Source organism: Leptopilina heterotoma, unplaced genomic scaffold (assembly GCF_015476425.1).
Source record: "Leptopilina heterotoma isolate Lh14 unplaced genomic scaffold, ASM1547642v1 Lhet_60, whole genome shotgun sequence".
NCBI lineage: Eukaryota > Metazoa > Arthropoda > Insecta > Hymenoptera > Figitidae > Leptopilina > Leptopilina heterotoma.
In genome coordinates, this window is record NW_025111138.1 from 5,070,013 (window position 1) to 5,095,799 (window position 25,787).

Sequence of the window (25,787 nt, forward strand, 5' to 3'; positions counted from 1 at the left end):
TGGTGATAAGAGAGTGCGCGTGGAATGGAGGAGCCACAAAAGCTCTTTCGTCTACCGGGGACAATTGAAGAGGAAGAGGAAAGGGAAGTTGAAATCGAAAACCATTCACAATATCCACCAAGGGCAGAATCACCTTTATTGGGACAAAGGATCACTAATACTGTCACGGGATTACCAAACTTTCCAAAAAACGTCACTCTCGTCAGGGTTAGCACTCAAAGTAGTAGTATTGGAGGTGTTGGTCGAACTGATTCTACGAGGTGAGTGTTGATTAATTAATTAATTTATTCAAAATACACTTCATCTATCCAACACACTCTTTCATTTTTATTTTCAGTCGAAAGGACTTTTTTTTATTATTCTAGGCGGTTTATTTCTCCTCCTCGATTTTAATGTACAAAAAAATGGATTTAATTTTAAAGAACAAAAAAATTCGTTTTTTGTTTCCAAATTTAAACTTTAGTGAAAATTGAGACACTTTCACTTTAGTGAAAATTTTTACTAATTTTTGTAGTTATTTTTTTAAACTAAAACTGCAGTAAAAAAAATTAGTAATTATTGAAAAAAATAATTCAATTCAATTATTTTCAAAGGTTATAAAAATTCTTCGCAGAATTTCAATTATGTTCAAAAATTAAAAAAAAAAAATTATTTTCATAAGTAATAAAACTTTCACAGGAATTCAATTTTTTAAAGTACAAAATTTTTCGAAAAATATCAATTATTTAAAAAGATTTTTATAAAATTCCTCGCAAAAATTCAATTATTTAAAAAAATTTAACAAAGTTCTTTTCAAGAATTTAATTATTTTTATTATGAATAATAAAACTCTTCATCTAAATTCAATTATGTTCAAAAATAAAATAAAAATTCTTAGCAAAATTTTACAGCAATTCAACTATTACTAAATTTAATTTCTTTGAAATAATTCAATTATTTTCATAAGTAATAAAATTTTCACAGGAATTCAATTATTTAAAGTACAAAATTTTTTGAAAAATATCAATTATTTAAAAAGGTTTTTATGAAATTCCTCGCAAGAATTCAATTATTTAAAAAAATTTAACAAAGTTCTTTTCAAGAATTCAATTATTTTTACGATTAATAAAATTCTTCAACAAAATTCAATTATTTTCGAAAATAAAAAAAAATTCTAGTAAAAATTTCAAGTATCTTTATAAAAAGTAATAAAATTCTTTTCCGAAATTCAATTATTTTAAAAAAATTTTAATAAAATTCTTGGTAAAATTTTAATTATTTTCATAAATAATGAAACTCATAGCAGGATTTTAATTATTTTTTATACAATATTTTAATCAAATTCCTCGGAAAATGTAATTATTCTTAAAAATTTTATTAAAATTTGTCAAAAGAATTCAATTATTTAAAAATTTGTTATGAGAATTCAATTTTAACAAATATTTAATTATTCAATAAATTATTTATTTTTTCATTTAAATAATTGAATTCTTCTAGAATTTTTGAATAAAAATTGATTTGATAATGAATTACCGAATAATCGATTTACTATTTATGAAAATAATTGAATTATTGCAACGAATTTTATTACATTTTTTTTAAATAATTGAATTCTTTTGAGAAATTTTACTACTTGTAAAAATAATTGAATTCTTGCGAAGGATTTTATTAGGATTGTTATAAATAATTAACTTTTTTTTTTGAAAAATTTTGTGGTAATTTAAGTTTAAATTTTCATACAGAAAAATAATAATGATTAAATATTTATTTAAAAAAGAAGTTATAGATGTTTTTGAAAAATTTTACAATTAAAGAAATTTGTAAATAAATGTAATAGAACATTTTTTTTGAGTATCTAATAATTTTTAGATTTTCTTTAGGGTCAGGGAAAAATTGAAAATTTTGTCTGGAAATCAGGGAAAAATAAAATTTTCAAGAAAGTTTAATTTACAAATTTCAGAACAAATTTCCACGATAAGAATCATAATTCATGTACTTCTATTTGCTTCATTTCGTTTAAAAGAGAGAATTTTCATGTTATCTAGACGGTATTGGAGCAAAATTTCAAAAAAAGAAAAAAAATAATAATATATTAATATTAAAAAATAAATTTCTACCGGAAACAATAGAAAATAGTAAAAGAAAATCATACAATCCAATGCCTGTTTTTCACAATACAAAATTCCAATTCCAAAAAAAGCCAATAAATCAAAAAAAAAAAATCCATAAAACCTGATTTTTAAATTTTGCAAATTAAAAGTAGACATATGGTCTGTATGTAAATTTGACTTTTTTATAAACTGAGGAAATGAGCAATTAAATGTTTTAGTATTCGAATTAATCATCATGTGTATAAGATTTACGACAGTGACGACTATTTTACAATACATATATATATTTATTGTATTTATTAAAATGATTTGTTTATTTATAACAAAGTGTTTAATCGAGCATTTCAATGACAAGCTTATAAATCTATGAAAGAAACAAAAATCGGGAAACCTTGAATAATTGAAAAATAGCCTTTCCCCGCATAATATTACGCGAATCACGTGTGTAAGAAAATCCGAGATGAATTTCCCACAGACACTACAATTACTTCAATTACGACTGACACTTAATCGATCTTGTTGGATGTTAAATTACGCAGATCGACGCTGAGGACAAATTGCGCTTTATCTACACCACATATCATTGAATTATGTGTTCTTTTCTTGTTTAAAGATTTATGATCAATGTAATTCATTATTATACTTAAGACAGTTTACAATTGTCAAGATGCCACCTGTTGCATACTTTGTATTATTTAATCTCTCTTAATCTCTCTCTCTTTTTTTTTTTATTAATATTAACTGTAGCATTCTGTATTTTTAATTAAAAAGAAAAATTTAAATTTCCATATTGTTAATTTATTAAATAGTTTAATATTTGAAATATTTAATGTTTTATTTAATTTAATATAATATTTATAATTAATTTAATATAATTAATTAATATAGGGTTGCCACAAGTATTTAATTTTATTTTTCCCTGACTTTTCCCTGATTTCCCTGGCCAATTCTACTTTCTCTGACTTTTCCCTGAATTCCCTGATCTGTGGCAACCCTGTAATATTAAATGCAATATTTAGAATTATTAATTTAATAAACATAACATTTAATATTTTAAATTAATTTAATATAATTAATATATTACAATTATTACAATAATTTAAAATTAATTAATACTAAAGAACAGATTTCTATTGAATGTTGTTAATACATTGTAAATAATATATAATTATATAATAATTAAAATCAAGTTTGTTTAATATTACTTACTAATATTAAATTATTGTTTTTTAAAAGTTTGAATTTATTTTTAAATGTTATTATTATTTTTTATAATAAAGTATGAATTATATTTAGAATATAGTCAAGTCACTGATAAGAGGAAAACAGAATATGCAAAATATTGCACTAACATACGTAGTTATTTTCAACAAGGTCGGAAGCGACATTTACGGAAGTAATAATCGATTTACTGATAAACCTCACATCTTGAGAAGCTAATCCGAAAATAAATATTTCGTCACAGGGCTCCCCATTTTTTTCTTCTTTAAATAATCATAAAGAGGAAATTTCATATTTTAGAAATATCGAAAAAAAACGAGTTCAAATAGTGCAAAATTGAAGGAAGTGCAAAGAAATAAATTTGTTAAACTATTGAAGAGTTATTTTTAAATTAACCCCTAGGAACTTTTACTTTCTTGAACAAATAATAAAAATAAAAAAAAATCCCTGGACCTTTCTCATTTTTTATGAGAATGTAAAAATGAAATATAAAAAAAAATTGAAATAAAAATTAAAAAAGATTACCAAAAATTGAACAAGAAACAAAAATTGACAAAGAAATTTAAATTAAAAAAGAAGTGAAACTTAAAAAAGAATACTAAAGACTGAAAAAAAATTCCAAAGATTGAAAAAGAAACAAAAATTGAAAAAGAAATTAAAATTGAAAAAGAGGGAAAATTAGAAAAAGAATACCGAAAATTTAAAAAGAAACGAAAATTAAAAAAAGAAACTAGAAAAAAAAAGAAAAACTTTTGGAAAAAAAATTAAAGCGAAAATTTGGAATAACATTTAATTCTGGCGGTCGCAAATTAATAATGCATCATAATAAAATCATTAAGACAAAGAGGAAAATGAAGAGAAAATTAATTTGCAAACCTTGTGAAAATGAGATAAACCAAAAAAAAATTTCGTCACCTTCGAAAAAATAATCTAAGTATTATTTTTCTTCTCTTTACCGCATGAAAATCAGTAAATCAACATAAAAATCAGAACGTCACAAACTCTAAAAACAAGTGATAAATCATTTCTGAATTCTTCAGTTATATTAACGATTTTTAACTTTGGTAAAGTTTACAACATTTATGATCAACGATTTAGAAGAAAAATTATTTTTCTAGTCAAATTTTCATAAACTTCTTAGAAAACATTTTCACAAACTTCGGTATAAAAAACATTTCCACAAACTTCGGTATAAAAACATTTTTACAAAATTCTGTTTAAAAACATTTTTACAAATTTCTGTGTGAGAACATTTTTACAAAATTTTTTTTTCCACATTTTTTAAAAGAAACATTCTAAGCAAAATTTTCATAAACTTATACATAAAATAATTTTAACAAAATTTCTTTATTTTTCTAAAAGAAATGCAAGTAAATTTCTTAGAAATTCTAAGTAAAATTTTTATAAACTTCTATATAAAAATATTTTTACTAAATTTCTTAGAAATTCTAAGTAAAATTTTCATAAACTTCTATATAAAAATATTTTTACAAAATTTCTTTATCCATAATTTCTTAAAGAAATCTTCTAAGCTAATTTTTATAAACTTCTGTATAGAAATATTTTAAAAAACTTCTGTACAAGAATACTTTTACAAATTTCTATATAAAAACGCATTTTTACAAAATTTTGTTCACAATTTCTCAAAAAAAACATTATTAAACAAAAAAATATTATTTTCCTTTGTGGAAGAATAAAAATTTTCTTTTAATCGTTGATCATAAACTTTATAAACTTTGGCGACGTAATTTTTACGTTTATTCACAGAGCTACAGAATATCAAATAGAAAATTCTAACTATAACCAGAAATAAGTGTATTACGAAAGAAAAAAACGATGTGATAACAATATTCGCTTATTGTGTTTTTTTTGGTATAAATTCAACATGAAATCTACTGTAGAAAAAAACAGATGGCACACACACATCACAAACTGTTAATAACTCATCGTTTAATACCACTTTCAAACCCTAACAAACTTTAGATCTCATTGAGAGAATACAAATTTCATTGAACTGAAGATGAAAAGCTCCCGGAGAATATTATCGTTATTTAATCCCTTCAAACTGAAAGACGTATTCTGATACTTGCTACCGTAATAAATTGTAATTTATTTTCACCTTAATTCCTCCATTATATTAAATAATTATTTTCCTCGTTGTATTAAATGTTGAAACTTTCACAGATTGAAATTTATGCGAGATACATTTAATAAAATTCAAGGTACAAAAATTTTTGTTTCCGTTTGTGAAATCAAGACACGGGCAGAGAAGAAAGCTCTCAGTTTTTCTGAGGGTATCAAATTATGAGACAAAAAAATTTTTAAACTTTGCATCGCTTTTAAAATAAAATTTTTCGAAACGACGTTTTTAAACAGAAAATTTATTTAAAACTTTTTAAAATTAACTAATTAATAAAAATGTTGATTGTAACTTTTTTTTAATTAAATTATTTGAAATTATGTATTTTAGATTTCTACTCTTTGTAGAATTAAATTCTTTACCAGTTATTATATTCAAATTTTTTGGAAATTTGATTTTTTTAAATCTATCTACACAGAAAAGAAAATTGTGATTGAATCAAATACTGAAATTATTTATTCAAATGCAATTTATTTGACTCAAGTAAATATTTATTTGATTTCAATAAAAATTGTTTGATTCAAGGAAATATTTATTTAATTTCAATAAAAATTATTCGATTCAAGTAAATATTGTTTTGATTTCAATAAAAATTATTTGATTCAAGTAAATATTTAGTTTATTTAAATAAAAAAATGTTTGACTCAAGAAAATATTTATTTGATTTCAATAAAAATTATTCGATTCAAAATTTGTATATTTTTTTGGATAGACTCCCTGAAGAGGAAATCATTTAGATTTCGAAACGTTGGAGTAAATAAATATTTTATTCATTGTCCCAATGTTTTCGTTTAATTTGCCTTCATTTTTTAAAGGATCTCGGACGTTAAAGATTATAAACTAATTATTCGATTCAAGAAAATATTTAATTGATTTCAAGAAAAATTATTTGATTTAACTGAATATTTAGTTTCTTTCATTAAAAAATGTTTGATTCAAGGAAATATTTATCTGATTTCAAAGAAAATTATTCAATTCAAGTAAATATTTATTTGATTTCAATAAAAATGAATTAAGTTTAACAAAAATTATTTTATTCAAGTAAATATTCCAGTTTACTTTAATAAAAAATGCTTGACTCAAGAAAATATTTATTTGATTTTAATACAAATTATTTGATTCAAGTAAATATTTATTTGATAAGAGACAAGTAATCAGTAATTTGAATCGAAGCAAAAGCAATTTTTTTCAGTGTAATAAAATTATTTAGCAAATTTAATAAATTTCAATTCAATTTAACAAAATTTTAATTAATTTGATACTTCTTTAATAAATACCTATATAAATTTTTTTAATTTAAGTTTTTTTGAAATTAATAAAAATTTCTTAAAATTTAATTATTTTTTCAAAGGAATTGAAGTTTTCAAAAATTTTAGTTTAAAAAACCATCTGAAATTTAATTATTACTAAAAATTATTTATCAATAATTAGTTATTTTCTACTTGTAATTAATTTTTGTTTTTACTAAATTACTGAAGCAAAATGTTAGCTATTTTATTAACAATTAGTTACTTTTAACTAATTCAAATTTGAGGGTTTTTTTTATAAAAATAACAATGCAAAATTATTAATACTTATAAAATTAATTTTGATTTAAAAGTTTTTAATGTAAAAAAATCAAGAAGAATTCAAATTCAAAGTTTCCAAAAAATATTTTTGGACCCAAAAAACAAAAATTTTTAATAAGAATAAAAAATTATTAATTGTTTTAAAATTCATTTTGATATAAAAGTTTTTAATGTGAAAAAGAAGAAGAATTCAAATTCAAAGTTTCCAAAATTATTTTTGGACCAAAAAAACAAAATTTTTTAATAAGAATAAAAAATGATTATTTTTTTAAATTCATTTTGGTTTAAAAGTTTTTAATGTGAAAAAAGCAAGAAGAATTCAAATTCAAAGTTTCCAAAAAAAGATTTTTGGACCCAGACAATAAAAATTTTTTGTAGGTAGTAATTGTAGAAATTTGCATTTTTACAATAATTTTGATTTAATAAGAACTAATTCGAATTAGTAAAAATTCCAACTAATTCTTAATAAAATTTTACTTTTCCATTTAATCATTTTTCAATTTTTACTAAAGTTTTAGTTAGTAAGTTACTAAGAATTCATAGAAATTTTTACTAATTGTAATTAGTCTAAATTTGAATTAGTAGAAATGTTTATTAATTTGGAGTAGTGCCTGACTTTTTGCTTTTAATTTAATAAATTTTACTAATAAATAGTAATTTCAATTTTATTAGTAAATTTTACTAATAAATACTGATTTCAATTTTATTAGTAAAATTTACTATAATAAATAGTAATTTCTACTAATTCATTAGTCAAGTTTACTAATAATTAGTAAAATTTACTAATTCAAAAGCAAAAAGTCGCAGTCACTAATTCAAATTAATAATCATTTCTACTAATTCAAATTTAGAGAGTAAACTTCTATTCAACAAAATTTAATAAATAAAATCCAAAGTGCATCGAACATTTTTAATATGTCAAGGAAAAAAAATAATTTTTGTCATATATACAAAAAAATTAAGAACAAAATTATTAAAAACAAACAAAATAGTTTAAATAAATTTTATTCCAGAAAGAATAATAATAATTGTAAAAATGTAAATGGTTGCCTCTACCCACTATGAGGACATAAGAGATGAATACAAATTGTGATACAAAAACTTGTTCACCGAATCTATGAGATATAATCACGTCGCATATAAGCGACAAAAAAGAAGTTACATCCCGTGCAGATCATTGTTACTTGCGAGGAGTAACTCGTTAGTCTTATTACGAGCGTTTATCGAAGTCGACAATTCGTTTTAAAGTGACCTCATACTAAACCAAACTGCTGACAAACTACAAGCTAACGTTCAAATTTCTCGGCAGTACGTTTTCTATCCATCTGGCGAAATAAACTGATTTTCATAATAAATATAAAGACGCGCTAATGTTATATTTGTGGATTAATTATTATTGCGTTAAAAACAAGTGCTTTCTATCAACAATGCGACGAAAAAATAGACGACAACAATCGAAATACAGTAGAAGACGAGACAGTGGGTTCGTTCATTAAAACAGGTAGAATTCCCTTAACATAGAAATAACGAGGATCACCTATTATTTATTGTTTAAATTTTCAAAAATGTTTTTTAAAAAATCTTAATTTATGTCAATTTTGTGAAAATGCTTTTAATTTTAATTTTTTTTTTTTTTACATTTTTTTCAAATGAATAACAAATATATTTGTAATCTTTTAAAAATAACTCTATATAGTTGACAAATGTTTCTCTTTCATTGAAGTCTAAACAATCGGAAGAAATTATAAATAAAATTATTCAAGACACTAAAATCAGTCTAAATGGAATGTCAAATTATTAAAAAACAGCAAAAACAAATTTAGAAATTTATAAATAGAAAAAGTAAATGAACCAAGAAATAAACAAAGTATAAATAAAAAACAAACAATCTTAAACTGAAAAAAAATTATTTGATTCAAATAACCGATTACTCGCGTCTGTTATCAAATAAATATATAATTGAATCAAAAAATTTTTATTTAAAATTTTAAATCAATTAAATTGTAATTGAATCAAATACTGAAATTATTGGTAATTTGATACAAATGCAATTTATTTGATTCAAGTAAATATTTATTTGGATTCAACAAAAACTGTTTGATTCAAGGAAATATTTATTTGATTTCTAATAAAAATTATTCGATTCAAGTAAATATTTATTTGATTTCAAGAAAAATTTTTTGATTCAAGTAAATATTCAGTTTATTTTAATAAAAAATGTTTGACTCAAGAAAATATTTATTTGATTTCAAAGAAAATTATTTGATTCAAGTAAATATTTACTTGATTTCAAGAAAAATTATTTGATTCAATTAAATATTTATTTGATTTAAAAACAAATTGTTCAATTCAAGGAAATATTTGTTTCATTTCAATACCAATTGTATATATTTTATTGTTTAAATTTTTTAAACTATTTTAATTAAAATTGAATTATTCTTTCAAAAGTAAAAAATGTTTAATATTTTATTTCAATACCATTTTGTTTGATTTAAATAAACATTTATTTGATTTCAATAAGAATTTTTTTATTTCGATAAAAATTATTCCATTCATTATTATTATATTATTATGGTATTTATTGTTATAAGAAATAAAATTATTATAATAATATTGATCTTTATACTAAATGAATAAATTTTAATTGTAATTTAATAGTCAAACAATAAGTAATAAATGTTTAATAATAATCTTAATAACTAATAATAATTAATAAGAATATACGTAATAAAAATTGAATTTTCCTATAGTTTGAGGAGTATAAATTGACGTCAAAAATTTTCTCACACTTAGATTTATTTATTGTTAATCATGATTATAATCATTATCTTACATTAACATTCTTCATAAATAAATATTAAAAATTACCAAGAAAATTAAACAATAAAAAAATTCTCCTTTTTCCTCAAAAAAAAGTGTTTAGTTTTAGTGTCATAATTCCAGGAAACATTAAATATTAATTACTTTTATTAATTAGGTAAAACAAAAATTATCATAAAGATGATTAAGAAAATTAAACCATGAAAATAATTTTCCCATTTTCCTCCAAGAAATATTTTATTTTAGTATCATAATTTTTTTGCATACCAATAAATAAATAATTGAAAGAAATATTAATTATATTACTTACTTTTATTAATTAAAACAAAAATCATAAGAAATATTAGGAAAGTTAAACAATAAATAAAGTTTTCCTTTTTCCTCGAAGAAATATTTTCTTTTAGTGCCACAATTAAAAGAAATACTCGAGGAAATATTAATTATTTTTATTAAATAATAAAAACGATAATTATGAAAGAATTTCTCTTTCTCTCTGTCTCTCGAAGAAATATTTTGTTTCATTGTCATAATTCATGGAAATAAAAAAATTTATATTGTTTAATATGCAAAAAATGTGACTATACTCAAACTGGATATATCAATGCTTCGTTAATCGAGTGCTTCCGCTTAACAAGTGCTGAGCTGAAGCTCTCGTTACGTACCTCAAAATGAGAAGGTTAACTTGATGATCTTTTATCTGTACAATCTAATTAACAATATAAATCTGAATATTATAATGATTCTGACGTCAATTTATACCTCCAACTTTAAAGATTCAATTCCTTCTAAACTATTTTCTTTTCACACTATTCTCAAATTGTTTGCTATTTTTTTCTACTATTCCAAGTTTTAACTTCTACTGTTATTTAATTATGGAACTTAAATTTAAATTTAATGTACAACTAAATTTAATTTCAATCTAAATTTAATTTGAACCAAAATTTAACTCCTCCAAACTTTTTACTGTTTCCGAAGAAAATTTCTTTGTAAAAACAAAAAAAAATTTACTTCAGAAGTGATGGTAAAATTTACTGTGGAAATAATTTTTAATATTGAATTACGTATGAAGAAAATTTAAATAATTTTTATACTATCGAAATACTAAAATTTGCTATGAAACGTACGAAATTAAAAACACAATTTGAAAAAATTGGCAAAAAAAAAAATGTAAAATACTCAACAATTAAAAAAATCGCCTTAAATTAGACGATTTTTCCAAGCTGACAAAATAATTACAGATCTTAAAAAAGTGATTTAGCACCTTAAGGATGATGCTCGGAATGATGTAAGTTGTGCTTTTTCAAAGAAGTTGGTAAGAATGATTCTGATAACGCGAGTTAACGAATAAAGTAGGTATCAGATAAGAAAATATCTCTTCGTTAGTCAGTCAAAAGAGTGGCATATGTCGAGATGTGACTTAAATATGAGTACATTGTTTTAAATTTAAACCATATATCGGCACGGATCGTAATCCCCAAAAATGTTAATCATCACTCGAGACTTTATTTAATCATCGGCTAAAACGTGATTTTTTTTTCCCTTCGTCCCAATATCGATAACAATCTTTACACCTGTTCATATAAATACGTATAAATATTCACACAATTTAGGTGTACCTCTCAACTACAGTGATTCATAAAAATCTCCAAATACTTTTTTTTCAAACAATTGTTCCAAAAACAAGTAAAACAGCTAGAACAACTAATTGTTCCAAAAACAACAAGAACGCAATTAAATCAAGGGGGGAAATTCTGCCTTCAAAAGTGAGACAAAAAATGCAAAATTTATGTGCTTAGACATTGTGCAAATTAGCGAATAAGAAATGTTAATTAATTGGATTTAATTGTAACGTCGTAAAAGAAAAATCTCCATGACAGAGAAGCAATAAAATGATTCGAAAGAATCGTTGTTGACTTTTATAATTTCAAAACAAAAACAAGTTTTCTTCAACTCTATAAACAACAATAAGAATATATCCCGATTCATGAGTTTTTCTTAAAAATTGTGCAAATAAATTCTCTACCCAAAAAAATGGAAATGTCTTTCGTATAATTTTACCAACTTTCAACTATTGTCAACTATCGTAATTTTCAATTACTTTTAACTGTTTCTAACTTTCGTAATTTTCCACTACTTTTAAGTATTTAAAACTATTTTTAACTACTTTTAACTATTTTTAACTATCGTAATTTTCAATTTTCAACTACTTTTAACTACATATTTTAAACCATTTTTAACTGTCGTAATTTTTGACTACTTTTAATCATTTTAAAACTTTTTTAAACCTTTTTTAAACCATTTTTAACCACCTTTAACTACACATCGTATCTCGAAATTTTGACGAATTATTAAAAATACTCTTCAGAGAAATGGAAAATTAAAGTTACGTTTCCCTTGAAAAAAAACGCTCTTATCAAGAATTTCTTTATCTCATTAATGGCAATATCAATTTTTAAAAGTGGCATCATTGCATTGTAGACAATTGCAATGGCAACTGAGGCAACACATTTGTCATCGTCAAGAGTTTTTTGTGTGTCTGTTAAAGGTGTCTTTCTGTAAATTCATCAGAATTGTCTCCAAGTTGTAATGACGTCGTAAATTCTATTTTTTTTTCACAAATAGCAAGAGCAAACCAAACTATTAGTGACTGATAAATGAAGGCTGCTGGTCAGAGATCCCACTCACATATAAGAGGTTCTACAAACGATTAGCGACTAGTGATACTCTACATCTCATCTCGTATCAAACAGTGAATTTCATTTGTGTTCAATACTTTTCAAATCACTTGTGTGATTAAATATCAATTTATCGAAATTCAACAAAATTTTCTTTGGATTTATGAATTAAAAAGGAAAGGAAAGAAATTCTCATTTTTTTTCGAAATGAGAATGTAAAAAGAAAAGCAATAAACTCACCAGTTGGTGAACTTCCTTGGCTCCTTCAAATGTAGTCATTAGTATGGAAAATATTGTGGATGTCCAAAAATCTTTGGGGAAACTTTAAAATTTCCTTCGTAAATGGAATGAACTTCTTGAAGGTTGCATCTGGAAAAAATAAATAGAAAAATTTTAAAAAAGGAATATTTGCAAAAGTTGCATTGATAATGATCGTAGTAGAAGATTAGAAAAGATTGATTACAAACAATTAGAGATAAGATAGTGCATCAAATTTTAAATACAAATTAATTATCGCACTTTTAATTTGAAAAATGAAAAGATAGAAAGTAGTATTGCAATCATAAATGATTTCCAATTCTAATTCAGAATCTTAAAATACAAAAAAAAACTGGAATTACAACAATAAAAAAAAACTGGAAATGTAGAAGTGATCTTAGAATGTATAGAGGAAGTTTTGGTGAAAATCTATTTGAAAATTTAAAAAATTTACTTGGAAAATAAAAAAATTTATTTGGAAATTTATTTTGGAAATTTACTTGAAAAATTTGAAAATTGACTTAGAAAATTATTGGGAAATTTCTTACAAAACTTGTTTGGAAAATTATTTGAAAATTTATAATTCAAGAAAAAAAGTATTTAAATAACAATGAACGGAGATATCACAAAAAATTTAAACTTGTGCTCGCCGGATTCTATAGAGGAACAAAAATTATTGCCCGCATGGAGTCATCCGCCGATTATTGTTCAAGCTCAAAAAAGTCCAAATCAATCTTTTCGAAGCAGGTGACAAAAATCATTTATTTTCCAAATCCATTGAAAAACAATTTATTTGATTCAAATAACTGGTGGCTTGTCAATTAACAAATAAATATTTCCTTGAATCAAATAATTTCTATTAAAATCAAATAAACATTTACTTGAATCAAACAAATCCAATTGAAATCAAAAAAAATATTTACTTGAATCAAATAATTTGTATTGAAACCAAATAAATATTTTCTTGAATCAAAAAATTGATATTGAAATAAAACAAATATTTTCATAATTGAAATAATTTTTATTGACATCAAATAAATATTTAATTGAATCAAATAATTTTTCTTGACATCAAATAAATATTTCCTTGAATCAAATAATTTTTCTTGAAATCAAATAAATATTTTCTTGAATCAAACAATTTGTATTGAAATCAAATAAATATTTACTTGAATAGAATAATTTTCTTTGAAATCAGATAAATATTTACTTGAATAGAATAATTTTCTTTGAAATCAGATAAATATTTTCTTGAATCAAACATTTTTTATTGAAATCAAATAAATATTTAATTGAATCAAATAATTTTTCTTGAAATCAAATAAATATTTACTTGAATAGAATAATTTTCTTTGAAATCAAATAAATATTTTCTTGAGTCAAACATTTTTTTTATTTAAGTAAACTAAATATTAATCAAATAATTTTTCTTGAAATCAAATAAACATTTACTTGAATCAAATAATTTTTATCGAAATCAAATAAACATTTACTTGAATCGAATAATTTTTATAGAAATAAAAAAAATATTTCCTTGAGTCAAACAATTCTTCTGCAAATACAAAAAATATTTAGTTGAATATAAAATTTTTTATGGAATCAAAAAATTCATATCGATATCAAATAAATATTTAGTTGAATCATATAATTTTTATTGAAATAAAAAAATTGTATTTGTGCCAAAAATTTCAGTATTTAAAGCAAATACAATTTAATTGACTTAAGTAAAAATTATTCGATGCAAATAAATATTTATTTCCCAATAGAAGAATAATTTTTTATCTAAACCAAACAAATTATTTTTCCATTGTCTAAATATTTCAAAAATTCAAATTTTTGAGCATATCTTGTCAATATCAAACCCAAATTAATTTATCAACAGATTGTAAATTTTCCCCATGCAAATAAAGAATACTGCACGGTAAATTTTATGAATTAGAACGAAACTGCATTTTGTCGCAATTTTGTCAAAACCAAAATAGCTTATTTGCAAAATTGCTAGTAAATTTTAATTTAATAACAAATTTTTAATTTTCTAAAACTTTTGATGTCTTTATGTTTGCCCATCACGTTATCATTTTGAGTGACGATTCTGATAAGACTATAGTGCCAAGATCATGATAATTTGCAGTGATGATAAATAATAATCATTGCACAAGGCTATTTTTACATGCATCGTCCATGTCCCAATTAATAAAAAATAGATGAGAGAAAAAACTATCGTATTCCAAAAGGAAGTCCCCAACTCTTTCTAAAATTTTAATTCAAAATTCCAAGATTCTAACAAAAAAAAATTTCTTCCAACACAAAAAAAATACAAATAACTTAGAAACGAAAAAAGAACTTGACTAGAAATAGAAACATTTATTTGTATTTCGCATTTTCGAAACAAGTAAATATTTTCCAAATCATTTTCAAAAAAAAAAAAAAAAAAATACACGATTAGTTTAAACAAATGCAGGAAATTAAGTTAATTTTCGCGCCAAGCGGTGCTATATTTGACATGAGTGACACGTTACCCTTTATGATTTACGCTCGGTAACAAATACATTGGATGATAACGCTTATAATTTATCACCGTTGAGTGAAAACGGCGACGTCCTTACTAGAGGAAAGAGTCTGAGATTGATCACTGTGCTTGTCATACGCTTTTGAGATTAGTTCCGCGATACACTTTTTTCCAAAAAAAAAATTACTATAATAACAAAAAAAAAAGAAGAAACCAAAAATCTTGATTTACAACACATTTTTATAAAATATTTCCTGTTTTCATTTTCCAAACAAAATTCAAAACAGAACCTTATAATGTATAAAAGAGAATATAAAATTATTTCATAAAGCATGATGATATCAATAAAAGAAAAATGGATAAAATTTAATTTTATTGCTAGAAAAAAAAAATATAATTATATGTTAAATATTTACAAGGAATAAATTAATTTGAATGTACATAAAATTTTTTCTAAAGATTGGAATGGCAAAAAAGTTAGTGCAAGATTCAAGAACAATGTATGATGAGAAGGAGACCATCGTGAGTGGCAATTGATTTTTTAAATGAACACAATTTATTAACTTGTCATTAATTATTTTTTCCCAAAAAAACGACTATCAAAATAATCACTCTTGTTCTATTAACTAACATAATTCTAAACACTTTTCGATTTTAACAAACTATTCTTCTGTATTTTATTACACGTTAAAATATTCAATTTAAATTTAATATTTAATTTTCAAAAAAAGAAATCATTTTAATATTATTTAAATTTTTCTGTTGTTACTTTTCAAATTACAAACCATCTAATTCGTTAAATTGCTTCATAAAAATTTGTAATTCCACTTACATATGTATAATACGACTTTACAAATATCTTATCATAACAAGTTCAGAGAATCACAAAAAAAACTAGAGATAAAATCTCAATCATAAAAAAAATTCAAATTAATTTTAAACGAAACGCGAAACATTTTTAATGGACTGACAATTAACAGAAAGAAATTTTTGGGAGTTTTGAATAAATTAACATTAAGAGAATTGATTTGATAAACCACCCACTGAAAATTTTGACACAATCATAATTGGTATACTGAAAAAAAATCTATTAATTTCCTTATTATTAATAATTAATAAGACTATAAATATTCTCTAATTAATTTCTCTTCCTCTCAGTTTGTCAATAATAAAAAAAAACAGAAATAATATTAAAAACTTGAGGACAAAAGAATATATCGTAATGATATGTTTTCTAAAATTCGTCATCTATTAAAATTATTAATAGACATTGATCTTAAAGCGTTTATGATGTTAGACAAAAGAAATATTTTTCCAGATTGAAATAACTTTAGTGCTTTTCGTAACATAATCTTCACATATAATACATATGACAGTGTCAATTTTAATTAATCATTTGTGGCCTTTGTATTTAAGCAAGGCCAAGACCTTTATGTGATACTCTTATCATTCTCAAATATAATGAGACAAAAAAAAGTAGTAATTATACTGGGATTATAATCATTATATCATTAACGAAATTAAACAATTTGAAAAAATTATTTTTGTAACTTTTGCACTTAATTTCGAGACGACCAATTTTATCTTCAAATTGGTTAAATAATGTTTAAAAACACACGAAACTAAACTCGTAAAGTTACAAAATGACAAAAATTTCATCTTGTGCTTCCCTGACCTTTTACTGAGTTCTAAATTCAATTATCCTCAACTTCAATGACTTTGTTAAGTAAATATTTAAATACCTGTTATTTATTTTTCCAGAGGAATTCAAATTTTTAAATTTTCAATCTTAAACCATCTGATATTAAATTGTTTTTAAAAATTACAACTGTAACCCTTCCAGAATTATTTTGGAAGGGTTAAGTAATTAATTAATTATAAGAATTACTTTTTAAAAAATATATTAACTTAATATAACTTATTGAAATTAATTTTCATTTATCCATCTTCAAATTTTCATTCGAAAATTTTTTATTAAAATCACTTTTTTAAAAAATATTTTAATTTAATATAACTTAATAAAACTAATATTCATTGATTTTCATTTTCAACATTTTTATTCAAAGATTTTTCATTAATATTTTTTAGAATTCAATTAGTTTCAAAATATGCAATTAAAATAATAATTATTATAAATAAAATAAATTTTAAACAATTGCAACTCTTCATGGTTTTTTTTATTGAATTTATTAAGCTAAATTATTGAAAATATTTAATTAAAATATTTAAAATAATTGTTTTTTAAAAAATTATAATAAATAAATTAACCCGTTGACTGTCGCTGACGCATATATGCGCAAAACAAAACTGGCCAAAAGTGTTTCATGACGCATATATGCGCAACTTAAAAAAAGTGATTAAAAACTTCTTAAATGTTCCTGAAACCGGTTACTCGGGGATTTTCGAGGTCGCTGATTACGAATATGACATTCGTTTTCCAAAATTCAAAATGGCGGATCCAATATGGCGGACAACAAAATGAAAAATTGATCAGATTGACTTGAAACGTAGTACTTGGGGGTTTTTGGGGTCGCTGATTACGAATCTGACATCAGTTTTTAGAAATTCAAAATGGCGGATCCAAGATGGCGGAAATGTTTTCAAAATTCGTCGAATTTGCTTGAAACTTGTTACTCGGGGGTTTTAAGGGTCGCTGATTACGAATCTAACATTAGTTTTCCAAAATTCAAAATGGCGGATCCAATATGGCGGACAACAAAATAAAAAATTGATCAGATTGACTTGAAACGTAGTACTCGGGGGTTTTTGGGGTCGCTGATTACGAATCTGTCATTATTTTTCTAGGGTATTTATCGAAATTCGATTTCACCAAAAATTATCATACTGATGTCATATTAACCAGTTTCAAACAAATTCAATAAATTTAAAAAAATTTTCCGCCATATTAAACCAGATATTTTGAATTTTGAAAAACTGATTTCAGATTCTTAATCAGCGACCCTGAAAATCCCCAAGTATTCAGTTTCAAGCCAACCTGATCAATTTTTTATTTCGTTGTCCGCCATATTGGAACCGCCATTTTGAATTTTGGCAAACTAATGTTAGACTCGTAATCAGCGACCCTTAAAACCCCCGAGTAACAAGTTTCAAGCAAATTCGACGAATTTTGAAAAAATTCCGCCATCTTGGATCCGCCATTTTGAATTTCTAAAAACTGATGTCAGATTCGTAATCAGCGACCCCAAAAACCTTAAGGTACCAAGTTTCATAAAAATCCATTAAAATTTTTTTCAACACACTTTTGGCCCAAACAGTGGAAATCTCGTTGACAGCCAAGGAATTAATAAAATTAATTTTTTAAAATACTTTTAAATAATCATGGATAGATGGTAGATTTTTCAGTTATAAATAATTGAATAATCCAATTATAATAATTTTTTTCTTTTTTTTAATTATAAATAATTGAATAATTCAATTATAATAATTGTTTTTCTTTTTTCAATTATAAATAATTGAAAATTTTTCAAGTAATTGAAATTTAATAAAAAATATTGAAAATGATTTAAAATTTACTAAAAAAATTTGAAAATAATTGAAATTTACTGAACATTTTTTTAAATTAATTAAAATTTATAAAATAATTTTTGGATAATACCTATTAAAAATTAATCAAGCTTTTTAAAGAATTTTACTTGCAAATACAAAAATACATGATTATTCAAAAATGTTAATAATAAAATCTAAAAAAGTAGATTTTTTAGAAATTTTAATTCACTTCTTTTCTAAATAATTGAATTTTAAAACATAATAAAAAAATTAAAAGAATTAGTTTTTTACAAATATTCTAATCTACGTTTTCAAAAATAATTGAAATTATTAAACTAATTTAAAAAAAAAAATTTTAAACTAATCAATTTTTTAACCAGTTTTTTAATTAAACATTTTAAAAATGATTGTTTTTCAAAATTTTTACAATAATTGTAAAAAATAAGATTTTTAAAAAAATTTTAAAGTATTTTTTTACAGATTTGAATTTTCTGTAATGAGTAATTAAAAACATTGAAAATAATTGAATTTTAAAAAAATGATAATGATATAAAATTCAAAAATTACTTTTTTATAAAAAATATTTTAATGGAACTTTTTGAAGCTAATTTTCATAATTTCTCATATTTCCTAATTTTCATTTAAAGATTTTCATTATAAAATTTTTGATAATTCAATTATTTTCAAAATTTGCATTTAAAATTCTTCAAAATTTGATTTGCAAAAATTTTAATGAACCTTTTTAAAAAATCAAGTACTTTCAAAAAATCGTTATAAAATTTCAATCTTATTTGAAAAGTTTTTAATTGTATATTTCAAAAATTTAATTATCTTTAAAAAAAATTATTCAAATATTATTTTTAACACACTGTAAACCCAAAAAAAGATTTCAATGCTGAGCGTCGACGCTAATTTTAAGGACATGAAATTTAACTAAAATAGCGTCTGACACACCACAAAACCTGCAGATTGCGTTTATGACTGTTTTGTTAAATTTTTTCTTACTAAACAAATATTAAATTTACCAAATCTTTTAGAAAATTGTTGTGCTAGATAAAAAAACCTGATAATATACTCTGATAAAACGTACCTTAAACGCGAAAAGTTTTAGGTTATGTTTGTAATTTCTAGACTTAAAATAAAAAAGATGGTCAAAGTATATAATTACTACAACTAAAGTATTCAATAAAAACTGTTTTCATTTTATAATTAAAAAGAATCAAATCAAGATAAATCAGAAAACCTATAATTTGTTTTTTAAAACCTATAATTCGTTAGCTTCAAAGGTTCCTTTCTTCAGAATTCTTTTTATCTAGATATTAAACTTAAGATAAAATTATATCTACTTCCGAATATCCAATTCTCACCATACAGTTTTTGCATCCATACACTTAAAATTCACCAAAAATAACAAACAAACACAATAATACCTCATGAATTTTTTTTTCCAGAAGCCGATACAGGCCAGGACCGGTGCGCAAGCTTCGTAGAAGAGCAGTTCTAAAAAGCGGCGAGTGTAACGTTCTTCAATCACGAATTTCCAGACGATCACTAAGATTTCTACAGGACATATTCACAACACTCGTCGACACCCAGTGGCGTTGGACTCTATTGTGCTTCACGCTAAGTTTCCTCCTATCATGGTTAGGTTTCGCACTAATCTGGTGGCTAATAGCCTTCACGCACGGGGATTTCGATCCACGACACTTGCCCGATTTTCAATCACAAAACAATTGGACCCCTTGTGTGACGAATATTTTCAGTTTCACCAGTTGCTTCCTCTTCTCAATCGAAACACAACACACAATTGGCTACGGCGGCAGATCAACAACAGAAGAATGTCCCGAAGCAATTTTCGTAATGTGCATACAGAGTATATCGGGAGTTATGATACAGGCCTTCATGGTCGGTATTGTCTTTGCAAAAATGAGCAGACCAAAGCAAAGAACACAAACTCTCCTCTTCTCAAGGAATGCCGTCATTTGTCAACGAGATGGTCTCCTGTGTCTTATGTTTCGTGTCGGTGATATGAGGAAATCGCATATTATTGGAGCTACGATTAGGGCTCAGGTGATCAAATCGAGAACCACCAAGGAGGGTGAGATTCTACCTCAACATCAACAGGAATTGAATGTTGGCACCGATGGGGAAAATGAAAACATCTTCTTCATATGGCCAATGACAATTGTCCACAAGATTGATGCGGAATCGCCATTTTATCATTTGTCCGCTGAAGATATGCTGTCTGAGCGTTTCGAAGTGGTTGTCATTCTAGAAGGGACTATTGAGTCGACTGGTCAAACAACGCAAGCCAGGTCCAGTTATTTACCGCAGGAAATCCTCTGGGGTCATAGATTCGAGTCTCTTGTTAATTACTCCAAGGAGAGACAAGGCTATGAGGTCGACTACTCTTTATTCAATAATACAACTCAGGTTGATACACCTCTGTGTTCTGGAAGGGAGCTCTCAGAGTTTTATAGAGTTCAAGATGAACTTCGTCATGGAACTGGTAAGTTTCTTTCTGAATCACAATTTAGCTGTTGTAGTTATAGCAATTCTGTTACTAGTAGTAATTACTATCAGTAATTACTATCTGTAATTACTATCTGTAATTACTATCTGTATCAGCAATTACTAGTAGTAATAGAATTCACTTGTCTAAATGTAGTCCAGACACAACCGAACTTAGTTTTCAAATCGGACTTAATAGTCCGATTATTCCTTAGTCAAAAAAATGAATTGTAGATGAAGATTGTGTTAGATGACGCTTTTCGATTTGCCTTTACTTTTAGAGACTTGAAAAGCAAAGTGTAGTTGATTTTCTACCTAACAACACTTCGGATTATTTCAGATTGGGCACCTGGTTTTTATTTGCGATTACACAACGCAGCAAATCTCTATTGCAAGGTTATTGCCAGATGCTAATAGTTCTAGCACGCAAAAATTAAACTAAACAAAACCCGCTTGCTAACAGACTGCTTTCATTAAATTTTAAGCTTCATAGTTTCGCTTTATTCGCTTTTTGCCTTTTGTGTTTGTCTTTTATGGTCTCATTTTTTTGATCATCTTTGGTGCTGGTATCGTAGATGGAGTTGGCCTAAGGAAAGTGTCTAGTGAACCAAAAACCGCACCTGTTATTCTGGGTACAATGAATCAAGGTAATGGCTCAAGTTTATTGATGGCGACGCAAGATACCACACAAGGACTTCCGAAACTTCACATTGACATTCCATCGATCGACGATTATCCTGCTGTTTAAACGTCATTGTCCTCTGCATGTTTATTAATTGGCAAAGTGTTGTATCGTCAAGCATTGTCTTTGTCAAATGTCATCAATTTTTCTGATACAAAAATCATAATGGTGGTAAAGAACTAAACTAATAATTCAAAATCAGCTACAACGAAGTACGATAATTATTCCGATTTGCATGTTTACTAATAAATTCAAAAATAAATAATTTTGTTAGGAAAAGGAAATCAGTTTCTAATCTAATTTCAAAAAATTATCCGGTGCCCTAGTTTTGTAAAAGAATTTCCCAACCGAACATCGACAAAAATTGTTAAGAATTAGACTCGATTACAGGTTACTTGGTCGATGAAGATATTATGGATCCTTATCACGACGTTAATTCACACTGTAATCACGTAATGCATCGTCAATCAGCGATTCCTGGTCATCATTTGATGCATTCCGACAGCATACGAAGCGAAACAAGTCTAGAAGATAGTGGATTGGGTCGCAGTTTTTGTAGGGACAGTTGTGCCAATACTAGTCACACATCTCATCACGGTCCAAAGGAATCGAATCACTTTAAAATTGTCGAAATAGATCCCGATGCCATTCATGTAATTGGAGACACAGAACTTCAACAACTTCCAGAATCTGTAAATCGGGAAATTTTGCGAAACAGCAGAGAAATAGTTTATGAAGATGATCACGATCATCATCGAGAACACAATCACAAGGAAATTAATCACAGAGAACACAATCAATCGGATTTAAGAGATACTTCACAAGAAGTTCTACTTATTCCAAAACCAGTTTACGCCACAAAGAAGAATCACAAATATCTACTTTTCGATGAAGAAAGAAGATCTCTAAACGGTTCGAAAAGAAACTTAAGTAATCGAAATCTACTACTATCGGAAGATGACAAAAGATCTTTGAATGGTTCTCGAAGAAATTTGAACGGTTCGAAAAAATATCTCCTACTAGCACTTGATAAGTCTGAAAGTAATAGAAATCTCTACGTGGGCAGTAGGGAAAATTTGATAGTCTCTCGAAGACACACAGGCAGTAAAGAAATGTTGAACGGCATCAAGAAGAACATAGTAGGAATCAAAGGATCTGAAGAAACACCCGAACCAAGACAAAAAAGAAGAACAAACGATATGATAAACGACGGAAATTACGAAGTGGAGAAATTATTAAGAAAAGGTGCTCGATCTGGACTACAGGAAATTGTGGTACATCGTTCGGAAAGAAATTCTCCTTTTCAAGAAACTTTAATACCTAATTCCAGATTAGAATCAAAATCCCGTGAAGAAGTATCGTCTCGAGATTCTGATTTCTTGAATGAAGGTCTATTTCCACTAGAAAATAATAAATCTGACAAATTATCGGGCAGCAGTGTTGTTATAAGAAATAGGAGAAGTTACGAGCATGCTCAACTTCAGGATGTTAATAATAAGATAGATAGACCTAATAGTGGTAATAGCTCATCCGATAGTGACATTACGACTGGAACTGCTAGTTCCACAGGTCTTTCTGGAATACAAAATCCTCCTACAAGAAAGCCAGTCCCCTTTACCAGTGTCTGATCTTCCTACAATAGTAGATAAGTAATTTTGTACAGTCAATGGTGTGCTTGACTTACTAGCAAAAACGAGATACGACAATTTTTATAAACACAACATCAAGTGCCAATTATGTCACTCTATAGATATAATCAAATATCACTATCTACCAGATGTTAGATAGAGAACTCTGTGATTTGTTATAATAATTCTAATAGCAACTCTAGATTGTTTTTTTTAAAACAGTAACGAACGGTCAGAGAATGTTTATTACGGAAAAATAAAAAGAAATTAGTCATATGTGTAAATTTAGAAAAATAGGAATTGTAGTTATTAAAAATTTTCGGTAGAATGAAAGAGAAAACTTTTTTCGACTTCTATTTTTCTTTCAAATTTCTCAGTACAATTCTCTCAAATAATGTAGATTCAAATGATTTCACTTGTAACATAAAGACTTGAATCGAAGTTATTAAAGATTTTTCATAAATTCTTTAAATTTTTAGATTATGAATTCTCTTTCAAACTACAATTACTCAATTAACCGCTGGTCGGTCTTTTAAATCTAGAATTAAAAAAAACTGAAGCAAATATTTTTCATCGACAGTGGTAAGGATTTTCTCAAAAGTACCTTGTTATCTAGATTAATAATAATACAATAATTGATATTGCATTAAATATCAATGTATGATTACAGTATTAGAGTTTATGATAAGAATAGTTCAGAGCAGTATAAAGATTTTCATTCACTAGAATTACATTAATAATTTCAACAAAACAGCAAAGGAGAAAATATATTATTTTAAGTTTCCCAGTTTTTTAAAAACTTTTTCAAAATTAATAAACAGTGAAATTTAACAATTCAAAATTAGAAAAATAAAACAATAACAGTTTCCGAAAGACTTAGACGTAAAAAAAGTAAATACTGCTATTTCTTAAAACTGCCCGGTGGCTAGGAAAAGAATACTATTTTTTCTAAAATTTATAACTAAGAGTGCCTTTCCTTAAAAATAAATTCTAAACAAATAATAATCTAATCAAGTGCCAAATGTATAATAAAAAAAGAAAATTTTCAGTAATTAAAAATTCTTTTCCTAATGACGAAAGTAAACAAACGCACAGACAATAAACAGTCTATACAAATCAATTATTTAAATATATAATGTAAATTTTTAATATTAAAAATTGAATTAATATTTATTGCTTCAGATGTACCATATATATATAGACTATAAGAAAATAAAAATTACTGAGTAATTTTAGTGTAAAAAAATAATAGAAACGCGTATTCTTATTTTACTTACGAATAAAAAATAGACAATCGCAGGACGAAAACTTTAAAAATTATTTGCTTGTAAATGAAAGGAACGCTTAATATTGTCAATATTATACAATTTGTAAATAATACTGTGATTTTTAAACATAATTTATGAGAATGTTATTTTTAATGAACTGCAGTTGAAAAAGTACAATAATTTATGTTTTTATTATTTCTCCCAACTAATATTTTAAATTTTATGTTTTATTTATTTTCAAATATATCAACTTCAAGTTTTGAATAATTTCTGATTAAAAATTTTTAAAAGTTCATTTTTTAACTAATTAACTAATACTTTAATTAATAATTATTATTAATATTCTAATTACTATTATTTATTATTTTCATAAAATTTAATATGATTCTTTGAAAAATTTAATTATTTTCAAAAATTTTAATAATATTCTTAGCAAGAATTCAATTTTTTAAAAAAAATTGTAATAAAATACTTAACAAAAATTCTATTATTTTCATAAATACTAAAAGTCTTTGCAGAAATTCAATTACTTTCAATATAATAAATTTTAATAAAATTTCTCGAAAGAATTCAATTATTTAAAAAAATGTTAATAAACTTTCTTTAAAAAAAATTCAATTATTTTTAAGAAATTTTAATAAAATTCTTGATAAAAATTCAATTATTTTCATAATTGATAAAATTCTGTACAAAAATTCAGAGCATTTTCAACACAATTTTAATAAAAATTTCTCGAAAAAATTCAATTATTTTTAAAAGTTACAATAAAACTCTTCGAAAAATTAAATTATTTAAAAAAAATGTAAGAAAATTCTACGCAAAAATATAATTATTATAAATTAATTATTTATAATAATAAAAATAAATATTTTTTAAAGTTTATTTATTTTACTGATGTTTTGTAGTATGA

The 25,787-nt window shown here is 24.5% G+C and overlaps 1 protein-coding gene across 5 annotated transcripts; it reads left to right on the forward strand.

Annotated features, from left to right (window-relative positions):
* The first annotated feature begins 20 nt into the window (after positions 1-20).
* Positions 21-25,124, forward strand: LOC122509359. Of its 5 annotated transcripts, none has more exons than XM_043623358.1 (3): positions 21-260; positions 20,243-21,297; positions 22,372-25,124. In XM_043623358.1, the coding sequence occupies exons 1-3, from the start codon at positions 25-27 to the stop codon at positions 23,607-23,609; spliced, it is 2,529 nt and encodes an 842-aa protein (XP_043479293.1). In that variant the 5' UTR covers positions 21-24; the 3' UTR covers positions 23,610-25,124. The 5 variants fall into 5 exon arrangements, with proteins under 5 accessions (XP_043479293.1, XP_043479292.1, XP_043479294.1 ...); XM_043623357.1 differs by having other exon boundaries at positions 20,240-21,297; positions 22,372-25,123; XM_043623359.1 differs by lacking the exon at positions 21-260 and adding an exon at positions 12,882-13,519 and having other exon boundaries at positions 20,240-21,297.
* Positions 25,125-25,787: the final 663 nt, after the last annotated feature.